At 33.6% G+C, this 20,777-nt stretch overlaps 2 protein-coding genes and 1 long non-coding RNA gene across 8 annotated transcripts in view; 2 read left to right on the forward strand and 1 right to left on the reverse strand.

Moving 5' to 3' along the window:
• LOC117226248 (organic cation transporter protein) overlaps positions 1-13,827 on the forward strand; it is a 190,695-nt gene extending 176,868 nt beyond the window's left edge. For all 5 annotated transcript variants that reach the window (XM_076523350.1, XM_076523352.1, XM_033480418.2 and 2 more), the window contains exons 3-10: positions 2,632-2,842; positions 4,241-4,499; positions 5,180-5,372; positions 6,185-6,403; positions 7,929-8,143; positions 9,998-10,173; positions 11,083-11,255; positions 11,825-13,827. In XM_076523350.1, coding sequence (XP_076379465.1) covers positions 2,632-2,842; positions 4,241-4,499; positions 5,180-5,372; positions 6,185-6,403; positions 7,929-8,143; positions 9,998-10,173; positions 11,083-11,255; positions 11,825-11,921 — 1,543 coding nt within the window. In that variant the 3' untranslated portion in view covers positions 11,922-13,827. The remainder of the gene's footprint in view (positions 1-2,631; positions 2,843-4,240; positions 4,500-5,179; positions 5,373-6,184; positions 6,404-7,928; positions 8,144-9,997; positions 10,174-11,082; positions 11,256-11,824) is intronic.
• On the reverse strand, positions 7,656-12,615 carry LOC117226296 (uncharacterized). 2 transcript variants are annotated; one of them, XR_013033781.1, is made up of 3 exons: positions 12,476-12,588; positions 7,827-8,219; positions 7,656-7,754 (listed from the first exon to the last, which is right to left on the reverse strand). It is a non-coding gene; the product is annotated as an uncharacterized LOC117226296 (long non-coding RNA). The 2 variants fall into 2 exon arrangements; XR_013033782.1 differs by lacking the exons at positions 7,656-7,754; positions 7,827-8,219 and adding an exon at positions 11,451-11,970 and having other exon boundaries at positions 12,476-12,615.
• Positions 13,828-15,944: 2,117 nt separating the features above from the next.
• Prosalpha7 (proteasome alpha7 subunit) lies at positions 15,945-18,370 on the forward strand. The gene is made up of 4 exons (XM_033480458.2): positions 15,945-16,114; positions 16,184-16,266; positions 17,497-17,888; positions 17,964-18,370. Exons 1-4 carry the CDS (start codon positions 16,094-16,096, stop codon positions 18,230-18,232), a joined length of 765 nt encoding a protein of 254 aa, XP_033336349.1. The 5' UTR covers positions 15,945-16,093; the 3' UTR covers positions 18,233-18,370.
• Positions 18,371-20,777: the final 2,407 nt, after the last annotated feature.

Below are 20,777 nucleotides of genomic sequence, written 5' to 3' on the forward strand. Positions count from 1 at the left end.
CATAAAAACGATTGATTTATAGTAGAAAAACAATTGCAATGTATCGATGAACATTGTCTCCTGTTGACGTTGACGTTTATCATATGTATGCTAAATACGCACGCATATCTTTCCTATAGTTGGAAGGAAACGTTTATTTACAGCTAGGTTATAAATATAGATGGATAAGCTAATCAAAAGTGTTCCCGAACTGAATTGATTTTCTCATTCATACTATTGAATAGATCATTCAACTAGAACCCTTTCTGGCAAATATCAAAGTGGTGCACCCATCACAAGATTAGATACAGGATAAAGCTGGATTAACAGATTAAACTGTTTCTTTTGTCCTGCTTAACGGACAATCATTAAAAAATCACGCGATGATGAACAAAATCCAAAATTCAGACTTGGGTTTAAAGTTGCTAATTTTATATTGAATTTACTAAGTGATGACGTTTATATTTTCGCCGTAGTAGTATCTTCTTCTAGTTATGGATGTCTATTTTTATAATTTTTAAGAGTGAATGAACGCAGTTGAAGAAAATGATTTAAAAATGTCGAAGATTCGAGAAACAAAAAGCATATTTCTTATTTTGTTTTCCTTAAACATATATTTTAAAAATACCTTTGTCGCTAGAACTCTACAATCCTTAAATGCGACTAATATATATTGTTTTATAACAATGACAAAATCAGATTTAAGATTAGACTAAAGAGATTTCATAATTTCTGCAACTGTAAATGAAGATATCAGAACTAAGTCATTTTGAGCCAATCCAGTAGTTCTGTATTAAGGAGTTTTAGTAATATTTTCTGCACAAGTGCATACGTAAATAACATACTACATACATGAAATGTGAATAAAACTAAAAGAAAAAACATATCCGTATCATACAACTGACATATTTAAATTATTATTGCCAAAATATCATACCCAAGAACTAAATACGTATTGGGCGCCTATTTCAATGCTTCACTGTAACTGTACCTGAAATTGCATGCAAGAACAATTTATCGAATAAAACGTATCTTTTGTTTTGATTTTATTTATGTTACTTATCGTTTTATTTTTTACAATATACAATAACATAAGAATAGTCTCAGAAATGGATCGCCATTCAGATCCTTATTTAAAATTCTTGTTTCATCGTGTGCACAGCTCATTCGTGTGACAAGACTATAAAAGTCTTCTAGATTAAGCTAACGGCATGTAGAATCAGTATCAGCAGTATACATATATGTCGACGTACAAACGGCAGCATTTCCGTATTCTTCTTACGAGATAATTGAAACTGATAATTAAGAAGTTAATCGACTCGAAGCCATAAAATCTTAATGAGCCACACTATCGCGTTCTCTGGTTACTGATAAATCACGATTGGCGACAGTTAGCTCACGAAACTTGTGACGTCATTCAAACGCAACAGCAGGAAAACCGCGACTCGTGCTGTCCACTGATCCACGGTGCAGAAAAGCGCGGGAACAGCAATTTCTTCGGTAGACACGACACGACGCGCGAGGCGATGGCATGTTGGAAACCTGTTTGGTCGCCATTCTCCTCCCAGGCAGATTCTAAACTTCTGCGAACCGACCGACCAGGAAATTCTTTACTATTCTCAGCATCGTATCCTCCAGCGTCCATATCGAAGGCACATTAAAGCGAGTCGCCGCGCCAGTAAGCGGAATCGCCGATACGTTTATTGTTGAAATAACACCAAAGGAATGTTATAAAATCCAAGCATTTTATTTGAATAAGGAACGCCATCCTCGAAGATTCGTGATCGAAGAACATGATCTAAAGGAAACGCTTTTAAACATACAAATCAACATTTTTATCATATAATATTTCGCAACTTGATAAAATTGACCAGGTGATATTCATTCACCTGCAAATGATAAAAGTGAGATTGCACATTTAATTCGTGCTTCATGGAATTGATACAGAATGTTTTCATTTTATGTAAAAATTCATAACGCTATTATTAACCTCCCGCCATTTTTCTGACAATTCGCGTATACTATAGCGATTAAACTTCCTCGATTTCGAATGAAATAAGTTCGGTGGGACATTTTTAACTTCTAAACAAATGCGAAACAAATGCTGTTTCGTTATACGAAGAAGCTGTTAGTCATAATTCCTACGTCACAGTCAGTACAAACCATTTAGGTGGTATCGATCATGGTCTTTTTCATGATTGAATGCAAGTAGCATGCAACGCCGAGTATCTTGTTTATCGAGTGTCATACTAATCGTTCATAATGTAATTATAAATCCGATCGCAGTCTCAATATTAGACAATGTTTTTCTAACTAGCGAATAAGTTTTATTAGTTGCGTGAATACATAATAATGATATTTTTATTAATTGTGAAAACAAATTCGAAAGTCGAAAATAAAAGCCATCCTAAGATACATACATACATATATACATTAAAACTTATACATATAGCATATTACGAAGATGGTAATATCAATTGAAATATATTAGTTATCAAATATTCCGTAATATTATTGGAAACGTTTGTGTAGAAATTATTATTTTAAGTAAACTTCGTTCTGCTACCTATTCGATTAGTACAATGTTAGCTGTAACTTTCGTTTAAAAAATAGGTGGATACACGAAGCAATAAAATCTCGATTTTCTCTTAGGATCGCGTTGTCCATACCTCCAGCATCAGTAGAAGAATTGAAAGCGGAAGGTGCTACAACGTTTTCCCGATGCAAAATGTACGATGTGAACTATCAGGATTTGTTGAATCAGGGTGTCAGGAATTCAGATCCATCTTGGCCCATTAAACCGTGTCAGAATGGATGGACTTTCAATCACACGATGATACCGTACAAGTCTATCGCCGTTGAGGTGAGTGGATATCGATACAATATTCTTCATTGAACTGAATGCGCATCTTTCTCGCAGTATTGCTATTTCTCAAAATTACTTTCAATTCGAAAACATTTACGATCAAAATGCAAAGAAATATCGAGACCTCATATTTTTCCAATATCTTTCTAATAGTTACCTTTCAGATATTCATGAATATATGTCATTTGCGACTAATTGTAGATAAAATAAGACGAAACATTGAAATGATCAAATAAGTGATCTGCAAAAACGGGAATTTACATAAAGGTAGCAATAAAATAATGAATTAACTATTTCTTAGAATAGATTGTACATAGAAATGATTGAAACTTTACAATACTTTATGTTCACTTCTTTAAGTGCATAATAAAACACAATAAATAAGTATAGCAATGTAAACAACAAATAAAACAATGTCTCGTGGAGTACAATTGTACGAACACAAGAACCATCTCAATCATTATTTAAGGTGACATTACACAAATAACAAACTTATAACAACGTGAACTATTATTTGTCAATGCATAAATTCATTAAAGCTGTAAATACTCATTTGCAAGAAAATGTGAGAAAAACTATTGCAATATACCTTCTTTAATTACATAATTATTAGAAATAATAGTCCGCATGTGCGTGTACTAATAATTGTACTACATATCGTTTTTTGATAGTACATCGATCGAGATCAAGACATTCCAAATCAGCGAAACTTCGAGGCAATGTTTATAGCTAAAAATACAGACCTTTCAAATTGTATTATTATAGGAATCAAAATAGGAATCAAACATAGAGTTAGTACCTTTGTTAGCGTAGCGTTGCCATTATACGAACTCGGTGTTTGGTTACCGATTAGTCAGTATTTTTCATTAAGATCACGTCAACAGAGCAATAATCAATATATTCGCTGAGAGAAAAGTTACTCGAAGTCATCTTAGGAATCATCCCTTTCAAGGGTTTACAATATTTTTGGGATACTCTGTATAGGTGCCTTGTTCATTGCAGTAGTAATAGTAGAGCGGCGATTTCAAGAAAATGTTACCTAGTGTTGAATTTTGATGAAAAAGATGTTGGTGTACTAATTTCAACTAATTCAAATTATTAGATGAAGAAATAAAATTATACAGAAATAAAATTGATGCAGAAAATTTTTATTTTGCATAAAGATCTGCGGTCTAATAATTATCTGCATTAGGATCTTCTATAATTTGAAACGAAAGTACAATTTAAAGGATATTATTTCTTAACGTTAAAATAGCAAGGCTAGCCTTGTGTGGAACATGTTTCTATTTAGTTACGGAAAATGAAAGGAAGGATAGTTAAAGGAAGACGAAGTATGAATATGTACATTAAATCTTCCGAAGCGTCACATAGCACAATTTCTATCTTTTTTTTCAGCTCGAATGGGTCTGCGAAAATGCTTTCCTCGGCTCCGCAGCCCAATCAGCCTTTTTCGTGGGCAGTATTATTGGCGGTTTGATATTTGGTTACATAGCCGACCACCATGGAAGAATTCCAGCGTTGGTCGCCTGTAATACGGTTGGATTTATCGCGTCCGTGGGCACGGCGTTCTGCAACAGCTTTTGGAGCTTCTGTTTAGCAAGATTAGTAGTCGGCACGTCGTTTGATAACTGCTTTAACGTACTTTTCATTATTGGTAAGTCGTTTTTATTTAACGCTTCATTTAACACTCGGCCGATTTGTAAATTGAAGCTCCATTCGCGATAAGACAGTGCAGATCAAAATTATAAGTTTACTTTTAACTTGTTTATTATCAAACTTGCAATAGAACTATTACTTTTACTTTTGCAGAATCACGTAAAAATATGTAAAAATAAAGTCATAAAATAAAATTTTCCAATATTCACACAGAAACAATGAATTATTGTCGTTTCCAGAAAGTTGCTATTCATAAGATGACTAAAATTATAAGTTCAGTTACAAGAAACTTTATATTTATAATATATTGATAACAAAATTTGGACAATTATTGGGTATTCCGCACGTATCTCAACAACTTTTTACAAGTAAACAAGTTTAATTGCTTAACTGTTATCTGAAGGTTAAGAAAATGTTATTGAACAAAATAAGGATAATCCCGTCTAGTAAAGTTTGCATTGTTTAAATATTATATCTTTGAAGCTATCCCTGTAAATTCACGGAAGATTCCGAACTACTTATATTACAAATCGAATTTGTAATAAAAATTCTATACAGAGAGAAACAAACATCTATGAATATTTTCACCAAAGATACGATTAAATATATTCTTATTTATAATCGCACTATAACTACGTTAATAAAAGTAACTACTGCATCTTGTACGTGTTCTTTCAGTGATCGAGTACGTCGGCCCGAAATACCGAACCCTTGTCGCGAACATGTCCTTCGGGCTTTATTTCGCAGCAGCTGCGAGTCTTTTGCCATGGATCGCTTATTGGATCTCCGATTGGCGAATTTTGAGCATGGCCACCGCCTGTCCCATGGTCGTTGCTTTCATAGGACCATGGATTGTCCCAGAAAGTGCACGGTAAGTTCGGCGAAATAAATTCATTTCATCTCCTCATAAGACGAATTAGATTATTTCAAATGCAGTGGAAGAACAAGGCATTGCAATGAGTTAGTTTTTTCTGACAATATAAGTTAAGGAGGTAAGTGTAGCATAAATTAACAGAAACCCCCCGACCTTTTACTTATTTCATTGTACATACTACAGTGAATACCTTTATCATCGATATTCGGGATTTTTTATGATCACAATTGATTGATAATAATGTGTCAAAAATATACAGGATGTCCCAAAATGTTGTAAATTCCTGAATCGTCTTAATTTGAAATAACTTTCTCCTTAGGGGCAAATGTTTATTGCAGGTTTATTAAAGAGTTATTACGATGGATAGAATTTTACAATTTGGTATTTTGTTTACTACGATTCCACACCTGTTCTAGTCTGTGATATTATTACATAGTAACGACAAGTAACGACATCAATTTCAAGAAACGAGAGTTGACCAAAAATCTCTTCTCTTAATAGTTTTAATTATTTAGAAATAGCTTGCCTGTGTCCTTTTATTCTGTTGATGTTCTTCGTATTTTGTCGTTTTATTTTATCATTTGTCTCATAAATGCATAAAATCCGCACTTTAGTATTAACTTATTAAAATGATGTGATAAATTACAACAATTTAATCTCCTATAATTTTATAAAAATGATTTCACCTGACTGTATTGTAAATCGATGTAGTGACAGATTGAATTGAGCTGGTTTACTGAAGTCACTGTCATTATTATTATCAAAAAATATTCATTTATTCATGTATACATATAATTTCTATGTTACAGTTGGTACATTACCAGCGGCAAAATCGACAGAGCGATCGAGATGCTGAAAAAGTTCGCAAAGGTGAATGGCAAAGAAGTGAAGCCAGAAATCTTCGAGGAGTTCGAGAAGAGCTGCAGGTCGATGATTGAGAAGGATAAATCGCATAACCAATACACCGTTCTGCATCTCTTTAAGAAGCCGAGGCTAGCTCGTATTACTATTATGCTCATTATTTATTGGTGAGTTTATTAAATTTCCTAATGCTTTGAATCGATCGAGCGATATTCCATTTGTGTACTGTATGTATACATATACAGTGGCCCACAAAACCTTCTAAAACATAACTTTTTCAAAACTGGACTAAGTGACTTGAATTTTTTTAGATAATAGACGGACTAGTATACTAAACAATGACCAAAACGATTTTTTTTATTTTTCTATTATTTTGAATGACAAAAAAAAAATAAAAAAATTTCGTTTTTTAACTTTTTTATCTGATCTTGTAACGAGAATTAAAAAAATGCTTCTCGTAGATCTCGGTAATTTTTATGCATGCTGAAAATATGATCGAAATCGGTTGACGTTGTCATGAGTTACAACAAATTAAAGATGGCAAAAATCGCAGTTTTGTCACGATTTTAATTACAAACTGTAAGAAGTCTGCAGTTTTTAAAATCTTTCAACGCCTGTAGCTCGACTCTCGGTTAACCGATTTCGATCAAATTTTCAGCACGCATATAAATTACCGAGATGTACGAGAAGCATTTTTTTAATTCTCGTTACAAGGTCAGATGAAAAAGTTAAAAAACGAAATTTTTTTATTTTTTTCTGTCATTCCAAATAATAGCATTGTCCAGTATACTAGTCCCTCTATCATCTAAAAAGAAATTCAAGTTATTTAGTCCAATTTCAAGAAAGTTATTGCATTTTAAAAGGTATGCGAACACTTTTGTGGGCCATATATATCTCCCTGAAAAATAAGATGTCCCCGAAATCACAGTGCATGTAAATCTAAATTGCAAAATTTATAATATTTGTTCATTTAACATTTCTTTTTCGAGAAAGACGAATCTAAAAATTTGGTTAAATTTGGTTAATATGGATACTATCGAATGGAAATCAACTGACATGTGTCTTAATGACCGACCCATTCTACTTCTTGTACGCTTTAAGCATGCAAACTTGACGGATTGTCAATCTTGCTTTTTTAGAAAACAAAGCCTCAAACGAAAAATTGTTATCTCTTTCTTTCGACTTAGTTCTCCACATTTTGGAAACGCTCTGTATATAAAGTTTGTACCCTCTATCAAACTATACTAACACACGTAACCCCTTACAATCGAATGGTAACTTTGAGGCTTTACTAAAAAAATTGTTGCATCACCTATAATAATAATTTTTAAATTATCAAATTTGTTTATATTTAAAAGACTGTTTAAAATGTAACTGTTTTATGTGATGTAAAGTCATATAAAATGAGAACACTGTAAGTCAGAAAATTAATTTCAGATTTATTGTTAAAGTGTCTCCGAGTACAAAGGGTTAATCAATCTATTTCCTCTACATGTTGTTCATACGAAATATAGTGCCCTATAAATAGCAATGTTGATAAATATACATATGTATTATAGATCTTGCACGTGACATATCACGATCACTCACGCGTGTGTTAAGTATCCAGGCTGCTGCGCCATCCGCTAAAAGAGCAGCAAGAAGCTAAAACTTAGCGATTGATCGGCCACGTGATTTGTTCGTTGTTTCCAGGCTTTTGATGGTGTGGGTGTTCGACGGCCATGTCTGGAACATGAAACTTCTCGACCCAGACGTATTCACATCCTTTTCTTTGGCCTCCCTGACGGAACTTCCCGCCGCCATTCTGCTCGCCCTCTTTTTGGACAGATGGGGCAGACGATGGATGGGCTTCGCCTCGATGTTCCTCTGCGGAATTTTCTCCTTTATCGCTATATCTACACCTCCTGGTAAGTTTTCGTTTCTTCATTTTCTCATTTCCTCGTTTCCTCGATTTCTCATTTTTTCTCATTTCTCATTCTCCATCTGTAACCGATGATTTCGTTAACCTAACACGTCTTCAGCAACATAAAAAACATGTCTTGATGCCATGGTCGTGCGCGTTCTAGTATGATCTCTTATGTTTCCAATTGCCGTGTATCTCGCTCAATGACAAAATATTTTCTTTTATTTTGCATCTATGTTCTGATGATAGGTTGTTACAAATTTTGATCCTGACATAACATAATCTAATTTACATAATATCACATGTAGAACTTAAAGAATTTTTCGTACTTTAATTATGCAGATAGCAATAGAGATTGTTACGTATTCCTTTGCCACTCTTTTTTCCTATAAATCTCTATTTCTGCACTGTCTTTTATTTCCACTTTTCATGTTTTCAAATTCATTTTGATTCGAAACACGTGACCTAATCCAACGCAGATAGCTAGAGTCATACCTGACCATGTGATTCGTAGCAATAATACTATTGAATAGGAATCAACCGGCGCGTCTGATCATGGTCTATCTATTCTACTTAACGTCATGCTTCGTATAAGCCACGTGGATCTTCCAACTCAGTTTTCTCGAAAACAAGACTTAAATGAAGAAATGTTATCTTATTTCTGACTTATTTTTGCATGTAGAATAACCGCTATTAATAACCGCAAATATGTTTATTTAAAAGTTTATTCATTTATCCGTTTAAATAAACATGTTCGTAATGTTTGAGCGGAGCGGAATGCCGTTAGCGTGTAGCAGCCCCTGAAACACTTTAAACTTTAAAAGCATTTCCATTCTCACTCAACACATTTTTTAAAATATCACAGTACCATTCAAGACAATGACCTTCAAAGCGATCAACAGAAAAAAGATAAATAAAATGGTTGTACTTCCCCCTTAAAATTGAGTGACTATCGTATTTAAAATTTCTCCCGAAAATATCGTTTCTGAAACATTTAGATTTAACGTTTTCGAATGAATACCCTATGAATTGATGTTGCGATGCACAGAAATTAGCGCGCGTGTTTCTGTACCCATCCGGGATTGTAAGGATTGAATCGATCGCGGACGCGCTTTGATTCCTGTGTCGCTGTTTAATTGTCCACCAAATTAATCTTGGGCAGTTGGATCCGATTGGTGAAGTGGTGGTTGCGCGTACAATTATTGTAATCGTCTGTCCTCGATTACTGGAGGAAGATTGTCCCGAACGATGGATTGTTTTCGAATGATTGTTTTCTAAATGCGTCTTTCGAGATCGCGAGACCGTCGAATAAATTCTCTTCGGTACGAACCCGAGAAGCTAGTTATGTCCCCTGATGTCCCTTGGTCGCATATTTATTATAATAACCTCGGTAAGGGTGGGAGCGATCCTGCATGGACGTAAAATCTTCCAAGACCTTGGCAAGGTTGCGAGCTTCTTCCAGGTTAACCATCGGTAGCCTCGAATGCTGGTACGATTTCAGGATACCCTTCGGAAGTGCCAAGTTTATGACACGTCACGACTATTGAGAAGGACGAAACGGACGGTTGAACATCGAATGGTCGCCAAATGTTGAAAAAGTCTCAATCTCAAAAATAGCCTTTCGTCACGTCCGTGTCATAAACTTTGTCTCATAAATATGTTTTGTTCCGGAACACCCTATATATAATATTTTACATATAGAAGCGATTACGGTTACATTCTCAGGGTGTATATTCTGTACGCTGTTGACAGTTAAAGTTAGAGGGTTAATATTGGTGAGCGAGTCGATTCGGATCGCGTGCACCAGCGACGGAGTGGAACGCAACAAGGAATTTACATATTTCTCAACTTGTTCAAGGTGCACCAACGGTCACTATGGCGATCATAGCCCGTCTTGGAGTTAATATCGCCGCGAACATCGGCTTCCAATATGCGGCGGAAATGCTACCAACTGTGGTGCGGGCGCAAGGTGTGTCCTTGATTCACATCATTGGTTATTTGGCTCACATTTTGGGACCCTACATCATTTATCTGGTGAGCATGTAATTCTTTTAAAACTTTCGTTTCTTAAAATTCTGAATCAGATTTCACATTATATGGATTATACTAGATTTCATCATCCTGAGATAACTATTCTATAATATCGTATACAGTAATATGTTAAATATATGAAAAATAAAATCTTAACGAATACATACGTAGTACTGTTCTACGTAATTATCTTCCAAGTATTGCTAAAAATACAATAATCACAACAACAAAAATATAAGTTGAATGTTAATTTTTGCCGCACGTGCACGATTAACGTGATAACATTGAAGGTAACTAAGGAAATAATTATAGAGTGTATTCTTTTCTATAGAATATCACCGGTTCGATGTAATTACACATCCGATACTTCTCGAGATTCTTATCGAAGATTTTATCTCGTGTTACTCTTTGTTCATATTGTCAAGCTCTTCAATCTACCCATTAGCAGCTATGTATTAAGTCTAATGTCTATGAAATTACACTCGTCTTGAGATTGGAACGGCTACTTACTCTTCTTTTTCTTAATCAAGGAGAAATAGATTTGCATTCGAGAGACAATAATTATCTCCTCAGAGTCGAGATGTCTTTGATCATGTTTTACATTTAAAGTTACAGTGATGAGGCACGTTATCCCGACCGCGATAAATATTTATCTTTTGCACTAAAAATAGTGACTCTATGGTGCTATTATTGTGCCGTAATTCAAGAGAATTTTGACATTATTTAATAAATTGCTAGAAATCATAAAATAAAAATTAATATTAAGAATGATAATAGTGGTGATAATAGTGATAATATATAATATAATGTCACTATTAAGTGAACAATAGGAGAAGACATGTCTAGGTGCAAAGGGTTAATCATTAATATGAAAACAATGTCACAGAAACATGAACTTGATTGACATTTTAGGCTGATGTCGATCCTGCTCTGCCCCTCATCACTCTCGGCTTGTTATCTTTCCTGCATGCATTCTTGACACTCGGCTTGCCAGAAACCTTGAACCAAGATTTACCGGAAACCCTGCAAGAAGGCAACGATTTTGGCAGGGATCAAAGTTTCTGGTGGATCCCCTGCATATCCTCGTAAGTAACATTTCTTATTTTTCCTGGATCATCTTGATTATTTTAAAGTAATTTTCTTCCAGTAGCCATATTGTAGCAAATATTTATCATACAAATTTTAATGATTTATACCATCCAACAATAAAAGACAACAAAATTTTCCATTCATTTTAAAAGGTCTAATTTTAAAAGGTGTATAATTTCGCACACATGATATAATATTTATAATATTTATTATAATATTACATTATATATTTTTAGTAACTAATGTAACATTTATCGATCTTCCTTCGAGCACCTGATCAATTATAAACAATTATTCCAACTATTGCATAAATTCTCAGTTTCTCCGAGAATTATATAGAGTGCGACCGAAATGTAGAACACTGAGGTTTAGTTTTGAAGAAATCGATTTCGAATATCATCAAAATTAAGCATCGAATGAACAACTTGTATTCTCTAATTCTTTATTATTTTTCAAGACATTACCCGGCTAACATATTGTTCGGCCATACCCAGTATAAACAGATATTACATATTTATAATTCGCTCTGTAAGTTTCGATTGTTCAAGTTCTGTTATATTTTTAGGAGTGACCCGCTGAAGAAGTCCCACCGGAAGAAGCAAGGTCTCGCAAATCCTGCGTTCGCCGGTAGCATACAGAAGATCGACTGTACGAGATTATAGCGATCGTTCGACAGTGACTGGCATCGATCAGTGAAACTTGCCAAATCCTCTGTAAATATAGTCATTAAAGAGTGTGAGTGTGATGTTACGTGTTAAAGTCTGCTGCGAGTGTGCTGATTGTGAAAAGTATTGGTAGACCCAGGGAATTACACTAGAAGAGACAAAAACGTTGAGATTCCTTGAGCGGATCTTGCTCGGCTAATAATACTGTCGGTATTAATAATATTAATTAATTAATTTATAAATATTGACAGCAGTGGTACTGATCGTGTGTAGGCAGCGACGATTGATCGACATTGAATTTCTTATTCCTGAAGCATCAATGACGTGAAGTTATTAGTACAATATTAACGGCGACTGCTCTGCGTTTTATGCATTTGTACTATACATAGATTATTTTACATTCCTTACGGTCTAAACATGCAGTCAGATTAATAAAGTATAATACTAATTTACTAAGTTTATAGTCACTTCCTACAAAATTAACTAATCCATTTCATGCATCGGGAATGAAATTGTATTCGGAACGAAGCTCGCTAATTTGAACAACTTACTGCTCGCTATTGAAGAGTCAAGTGATATTGCTTGCTTCTTATTTCTCAATCGTTTACTTATGATGGAAATGCATAAAATTCGCAGCTCTGTGTAGAATTCGGTCAAGCAGATCAGACACACGCAAGTTGTAAACTAGTGTCTATAAAAAGCGAAACAAAACAAGGATCAAAAATAACAATTAGTCTTGATCTTTTTTTTACAAGAAAATCGATAAGGTTAGTTGAATTAAAAGGGATATTAACAAAATCTAGAGAAAGATTGTATCAGAATAACCACATAACTGAAATCTTTCGATCTTTAAACGATTTGATTACAAATAATAATTAGAAATAACCAAAAATTTATTTTATTACCGATTGTCATTATACATTGTACATATTATATAATAAGGAAAATCTGTTTCGGTTGTACATAATAGTCGTCGGTGGGAAAAATTTATTTCAGTAGCTCCAGGAATCAAAATAAGTTTCTTTCGCCGATGACTGCCGATTTATGCAAAATAAATATTGTCTTCATAATTGTAATGAGTCGAAAATAATATAAATCTTTTAACTGTTGTCCACTTGATTATCAACAATGGTTATGGATCATGAAAAAGACTTCTCAACCATATATATTTATTATTTTCAATCTCAGAAAGATTTTAGTAAAAGAAATAATTCTTATCCTATGACTTGTTTCATGTGGGTCCATAACAGTTATGGTCCTTGAAACAAAGTACAAAACCCGGTGAATGTTTCTATTTTATAGCTGCGCTCATATGACTACTCTATCAGTAGGTTTCATACTGAATATAGAACATACACGTCTATGTTGAGCAGAAATAGCGACAGTAGTACTGATAGAGTAAGGTTGCAAAGATAATGATGCGGTTTGTCTTTGTTAGTATCATTTAATCAATATTATTATTGTTGTTACTATTGTTATTATTATTGACCGTGTAAGGTCCGCTTTCAAAACTCTGTAGAAAGTCGATCGTTTCTTGCACGTGAAAAAAAATGTAATTTGAAACATCAATCGAAAAACCTATCGAACAGATATTTCATAGTTTTTTGTCTGGAAATGACCTATCATCTGTCAGCATTTTTACATTTCTAATTGGAACATTGGTATTAAACTGCCGTAAATGTTGTGAACGAAATAATATCATTGTTCTTAAAGTTATGAAATATTATCCACCAGAATATCGTATATTTAGTTTCGTTGTGCTAATGCCAAGATTAAAAGTAAGCCTCCCGATTAATATTTGAAAATGGTTTAAAACTTCTGATAACCCTAATGTATCGAAAGTCGTGTGACTTTCTTCTACGATGTAGATGTGAATAAATTATCTCGTTAGAGTTGAAACGAATCATCGGCGAGACACTGTAGGTGTTACGAAACTCGAGCTGTCACCTGTCACGTTTACTGTACTGTAAGTAATGCGCAATTAATTTATATGGAACCCAAGCGGATCATAGGTTTGCGACATGTATTTCCGTGAAACGTCGACTCATTCGTTCCTGTATTCGCCATCAGTTACAACTGTTTTAACAATTAATCCATTACTCAACTTCAGAATACAAGGTGACCTATAATTCATGGTACAACTTGAAAGTTGACGATTCCGAATGAAAAAAAGGAAACAAAACTATACAATATGTAATTTGTTCAGTTTTAGTTGAATCTCACGTATTACCTGCAATTGACAAAATTACATACAAAACCAAAAGTTTTTAATTAAATATTTAGAAGACAAAGAGATATTAGTCAATAATTTTTGTACTTGATTAACACAATAGCTATCAGGGTCAGTTGGATCCTTAAATATCAAATCTCTATTTAAGTTGACAATTATTTCTTTTTCGTGACCCAACAGTTGTTAAATATATTGCGAAACTCTGTGCGTTTATGTAACGTAAAAATCTGAAATAAGCTGATGAAATTTATAATCCTAAATAATTAATATACGGTATTGTACTATTGCACTCAATATTTCACTAAGTTCAAAATTCTTTTCTGTCTGCAAAACTGTAAATGTACACGAATATCCATGGCTAATAATATTGTTATTATAATAGGCGTCCACGTTGAAATTTGAACTATTTTGAAATAGTTTGCTGCAACAATGACATAATACAAAATTTATAGTTTTAAAGTTGTTAATGCAGGAAGAATGGTTCTGGTATATGCTTTTCATGTCAGAACACTTGTACCATTATTGCATCATCATATTTGATACAATGGAACAATTTCTATACTGACACATCTTGGTTGCATATGTAAAGTTGAAGCATAAACTATATTGAAATTGCAAGGAAAGTGTCATATTTATATTTTTTCTTTAAAACTAATGACATATTACTTGATGCATTACAAAATTTGAAAATTTGTGTAAATGAAAAAGCATGTTAACGAGATTTTGTTAGTAGAAAGATGTTATTTTTTGTCAACGATCACCATACTAAAAGTTTGGACATCACTTACAATATTGTTGTTTCTCTGAAGACAAAAAGTATTTTGTAACACACTCTTCACGATACGATAGTAAGGTTATTTGATTTGAATTAAGCTACTGATTTTCGTTCACGTTCACGATGATGATTTCAGGACCGTGTAGAATCGTATTAGAATTATTCGCGTACTTATCAGAGAAGTCCCCGCTTCCTGGCCCAGTGTAGATTATCCCGTAAGTTATACGATTTTTCCAGAGACTTGAAATTGAAATAATGTGAGTCAACGTTACCATGAATTACCTCGTTAATGTATGCGCTACATTGGACAGAAATTTTTAATCAATGTTATATTAAAGGTTTGCAAGGACTGATCTTTTCAGATATTGCAATCTTTAAAAACAGCCGTAACGAAAATAGATACATATGTTAATATCTAACATAAGTAAGACATGTTCTAATACTCTATCGAGAGATTATTAGTGTAAAGTACCATTCAAGAGGATTTATGATTTTCGTGTAGGAAAGCAGAATACCAAATTTTAGAAAATGGAGCTTATTGTTGTGAATAATTTGTTGAACGAAATTGGCTAAAAAGTTGAAAATATATCATTCATTAATTACTAATTAACAATTATTTAATTCCACCTGATACACCGAGAAGAAATTTAATATTTACGGGAAAGCTTAACGGAGCTGAATTCATTCATGTAGATAATTAAAAAGATTTAAACTTATAGAAGTACACGCTTTTTACGGTAATATATTTTAATCTGAAAACAATGTTCCAAACACATTGAAAAATAAAACGAGCAAATGACCGAATTTTTATTTTCTTGCAATTATTAGATCATTTAATGTGTCCCGTAATACAAATGAGGTATGCAGAATATACTCGATTTTCACTAAGAAACTGTGCGACATGGAAATAGTAGTTCTTATGTTTGGTCTGTGCTCGTACCTAGCCTATGGTGATAAGTCTATGTACTTTTATTATACCTCGTCCGTACTTCTAGCAATCAGCGTGAGATGTCAGTTTTGAGATGGAACCTAACCTAACCCGTGAATGAATAAGCGGCGCTGACGATAGAGTTTTGATTTTCGCCTATTCACGCCGTCTACACGTATAAACAATTTTTCTTGCTACAAAATACTACATTATTTGTAGTTACAGTCGAAAGAAGGATGAGTTCTGTAGGAACAGGGGTAAATATATAGTGTATTGATTTATAAAAATTCGCAAAAAGCGGAAACTAACCTCTATGGTGATTTCAGTATGATTTGTCCGCCTCTCAATTTTCACCTGACGGACGTGTATTTCAAGTAGAATATGCACAGAAGGCTGTTGAGAATGGAGGGTAAGTGTAACATTAATTGTGTTTCTCATTTCTAATTAATATTATATAGCAATGTCGTTATCTAACCTATTCAGAAGTTTTCTGTCATTTTGTATCTACTTGACGTATTTAGCTAGTTAATAGTCAACACAGATTTTTTCAATGGTATAGCTGTGGATAGTTATGCAATTTCACAATTTTAGAGACTAATTTATTGAAAAGGATCTCAAACAAAATTTGATTTCTGGTATTAAGAGTTTTATTCATAATGTATATAGTATTAACATTATTACTATTTTTATATCATTATATTGTCTATTTATCTTTAACACGTTGGCTGCCGTGGGGGTCACCGGTGACCGGCGACGCGACAAATAGTTAAAATACATAATTAGGGTAAACATCGATACTTATAAATTTCTAAATAATACCATTGTTTCTGTAATGCTTTGAAGAAATTAATGCCGTACAGAACATGCAAAAATAATTTCATTAATACAAGGAAAATATACATGTTATTTGTGCGCATAATGATGAAACACATTGAAACACGGTAGGCACAGAAAAGGTGAACCAGAACTGTCAGCACAATATGTCGCCACTTTCTTAGTGCAATTCTTTGCTCTCATTCTTCCTAGCTGTTTTGCATTTTTTTCATAACACAATTTGCAAAATCGCCTTATATTTCGCATACTTCCCGGTTCCCTTTTAAGTTCATGACGACGTTTTTTCTGTACGTAATTGCTTGATGAAGTGCAATCTTCATCATTAGAACATTTCACTAAATACATCGCTAACTTCATCCTAAACTCGGAGATTGAAATGTAATCGCAAAAATGGTCTGCGGCGCCTTGGGGGTCATCGGTGACCCCCGCCACGAAAAATGCATAAAACAAGTTTATACAACTAAACTTATCTGCTGTAAATAATATTTCAACATAATATGCATCGCATAATGAAAAATTCATGTTGGCGCCTTGGGCAAGTCACGTAAAATTCGCGCGGCAGCCAACGTGTTAAAAAAATTTGCTCAAAGCAATGAGATTCCACATTTATTAGTTTAGTCCTATCTTTCCAATATAAGAATACTTAATAATGTATATAGTGTATGGAAAAAAGATATACCTTTTAAAATAATATAAAATCTTTATTCATGATGGAATACTTTAACTTTTACTCTACACATATTTTACATCTCAGCACATCTGCATGAACAAAATCTTAATGTAACATATGTCATTTTTGTTATAGAACCGTGATAGGTTTACGTGGGAAGGATGGAGTAGTGTTTGCTGTTGAGAAGATCATTACTTCCAAACTATTTGAGCCTGGAGCGAACAAAAGAATATTCAACATCGATCAGCATATAGGTATGGCAGCCTCTGGTTTGATATCAGATGCTGGCCAGATCGCAGAAACTGCCAGATCTGAAGCAGCACAATATAAAACTTTATTTGGGGTTGGCATTCCCTTGAAACGTTTGAATGAAAATGTATCCATGTACATACATGCATATACTCTGTACTCAGCAGTAAGGCCTTACGGCTGCTCTGTTATTCTTGGTGCCTATGAAAATGATGTACCGGCAATGTACATGATTGATCCATCTGGTGTATCTTATGGATATTATGGTTGCGCCATCGGTAAGTATAGTTCAGATGTATTCATCTTTTTATTCAAACATTTAATCTATATCCCTTCTTACTTTCGCTTGATAGGGAAAGCAAAACAGTCAGCGAAAACTGAGATCGAGAAGTTGAAGCTCTCTGAAATGAGTTGCCACGAATTAGTGAAGGAAGCAGCGCGAATTATCTACCTGGTGCATGACGAACTGAAAGATAAGCAATTCGAGCTCGAAATGAGCTGGGTGGGTAAACACACGAACGGAAGGCACGAGCGTGTACCGCAAGATATAAAAGCGGAAACAGAAGCTAAAGCGAAGCAGGCGATGGCAGAAGATTCAGATAGCGACACAGAAGACATGTAAATCGATTATAGTCTCCGATACATATTTTGTACTTGTAAGTTATCTAATTTAAGTACGTCAAAACAGTGCTATGGAAATTTTTCTGTCTGCGAATGAGCCCAATAAAAACTGCTGCCTGTTGTTTAAGAAAACGGAAAATGTGTGTGTATCTCTCCTTTTCTATTACTCCGATATAACGGATTTCATGTTACATAAAAAAAGAGAAAACATACAACATGTGAAAACAATATTTTCATAGTGACGTAACATTTTTGATCCCCAAAGAAAAATCCGTATTTGCGTCTCGATTGTTCTCGCGGTCCTTTCTATTGAACCTCGTTTATTAAACGCGCACGGACACCGGATTGTAACTTGTAATAATCCTTGTATATTGGGCCATGTACATACATATATCCCTTTGAGCCGCTGAAAGGATTTTCTTTGACCAATGGAATTTAACGACATACAGCCCGTTAAGGGATTGTCTTTCAGTCAATTTAAAGCGGTCGATGAATTCTATATATTACAGTAGATCATGAAAAAAATGTTCCATCTAAAATTGTTAAATATTCATGTAAAGCATAGTTACATTGTTTTAGCTGTTTGTGGAAGGAAGATATACGATTATTTTGAACAGAAGTGATTTTATTAAAAAAAACTTTGAAAAAGTCAATTTTAACCTTTTTTCCACTTCATTATTGCATTTCTCACTGTAAATTCTGAAAAAATTCAATAACAGTTGCTGTTATAATGTGTTACTACTATATAAATGTGACCGATGTGCTCATTCAATTTTTATAAAATATCTGTATTTTTTCAAATTTTTAATGTTTTATAACTAAAATCTTTAATTGAAAACTTGGTGAAAATTATATTACATGATTACTTTGAATTTTATGTGTGGAACATTAAGATATAATCTCTACGTGTATTACTGTTAATTAAAATTACTTCTTAATGGTATGACACACAAATTTTATCTTAACTTGATTAATGATTGGTAAAATAGTAAAAGAATTTTACTTTAAAAAAAGATATAACTTATTATCAATTAACAATTCGTGGAAAAAAGGGTACTCATGCAATTATTTTTCTGTGAATAATATATCTGAGATATAATATGTACCTATTTGGATTTATAAGTCTTGTAACTTTCTAAGCATTGAGGAAACTGAATTTGTAACTATTTGTAACTCTTTCCTCAATTTTATGTCATTATTTTCTAATTTGTATTGCCATTAATTGTAGAAAATATGTACTTATCTTGTAACATTTTTTTACTGAGATATGAAGGAATAAAAATGCATTCTAACATTTAATATTTTTCTTACACAAAGTATGGATTCAAGGAATCATAAACTGACCACTTGATGCATTTGTGAATTTCCATTTCGAACATTAATCTGATTCATGAAAATTAGTTTTACTAGAATATGCTTGTACCCGTGGAAATTTTCTATCGAAACGTTTTCAATTAAATAATTAATCAAATTTTACATATTAATCGGACTAGTTTCCGACGAAATTCGCTGGTATAGAACATAGTTGGGAAACATTTATCGGTCCTCGCTCTCAACGCTCGAAAATTTGCGGACTCTATCGTTTCATTGATGGTTCATTTGCATTCAAATCTCGTTTCGGCATTGTGATTAACACGGCGCAATCGATGTTTTACGTATTTCGACAAGCGATGCTGGATGCATATGAAAAGTTGCACGAATTTCGGAAAATACACGGCATAATCAATTCAGAACGTGGTTTGATCGATGTTCATAATTTCTCGTTAGTTTTCCTTTCTCAAGAAATCAGATTATATTTCTCGAAAATGTTGATGAAATTAACAGGAATGTTGCAACGACTATATCATTTAAATATCGTTGATAATATTTATTAAGAAAAAAAAATTATTAAGAAAAAAATCCGGTATAACATTTTTCTAACCGGAACTATGTTTTCGAGAAAATCGACTTTAAAGTTTGTTCATCTTTGTGATAAATTTAGTTGTCGCCTATTTCTCTACCTCAGGTATCTCCGTCCAAGATAGTGACCGATAGTCTCCGAATGATAGAAACATTCCGTTTACTAAGTACATAATTCACGATAATTAATGTTTATAAACACTGTCTCAGACGGAAGCATCTACGATAGAAGAATAGACAATCTCTAAATCCTATACAAATATGAACAAGCTTTAAAGTCGTTCTTCTTGAAAACGGAGCTCGGGATAAAAAAATGTGATATAGAATTTTGTCACGTAGAATCACCCCCTTCTCGGTTGTATTATGAATTCTTGTCCATCCTATATAATAATTTTCTCGAGAACAATTAACAATTTTCCTCGAGAGTAAATGATAAACATTAACGTCACCAATTCTTCTTAAGAATTGATTGGTGCACGAATACTATCTACTTCCACTCCGATTCTAATTGACGTTTTTGTTTTGTCGATGAAAAGCTTCCGGACGTTTCTCGTGTTCTTTTTCCCAGTTGCAGCAAACGAACGTGACCAATTTAACTTCGCGTTGGGGGATATCGCATTGCAGTTATTACGTTTGTACATTTTGTA

The sequence above is a fragment of the Megalopta genalis genome, chromosome 6 (genome assembly GCF_051020955.1).
Source record: "Megalopta genalis isolate 19385.01 chromosome 6, iyMegGena1_principal, whole genome shotgun sequence".
NCBI classification, from domain to species: Eukaryota; Metazoa; Arthropoda; class Insecta; order Hymenoptera; family Halictidae; genus Megalopta; species Megalopta genalis.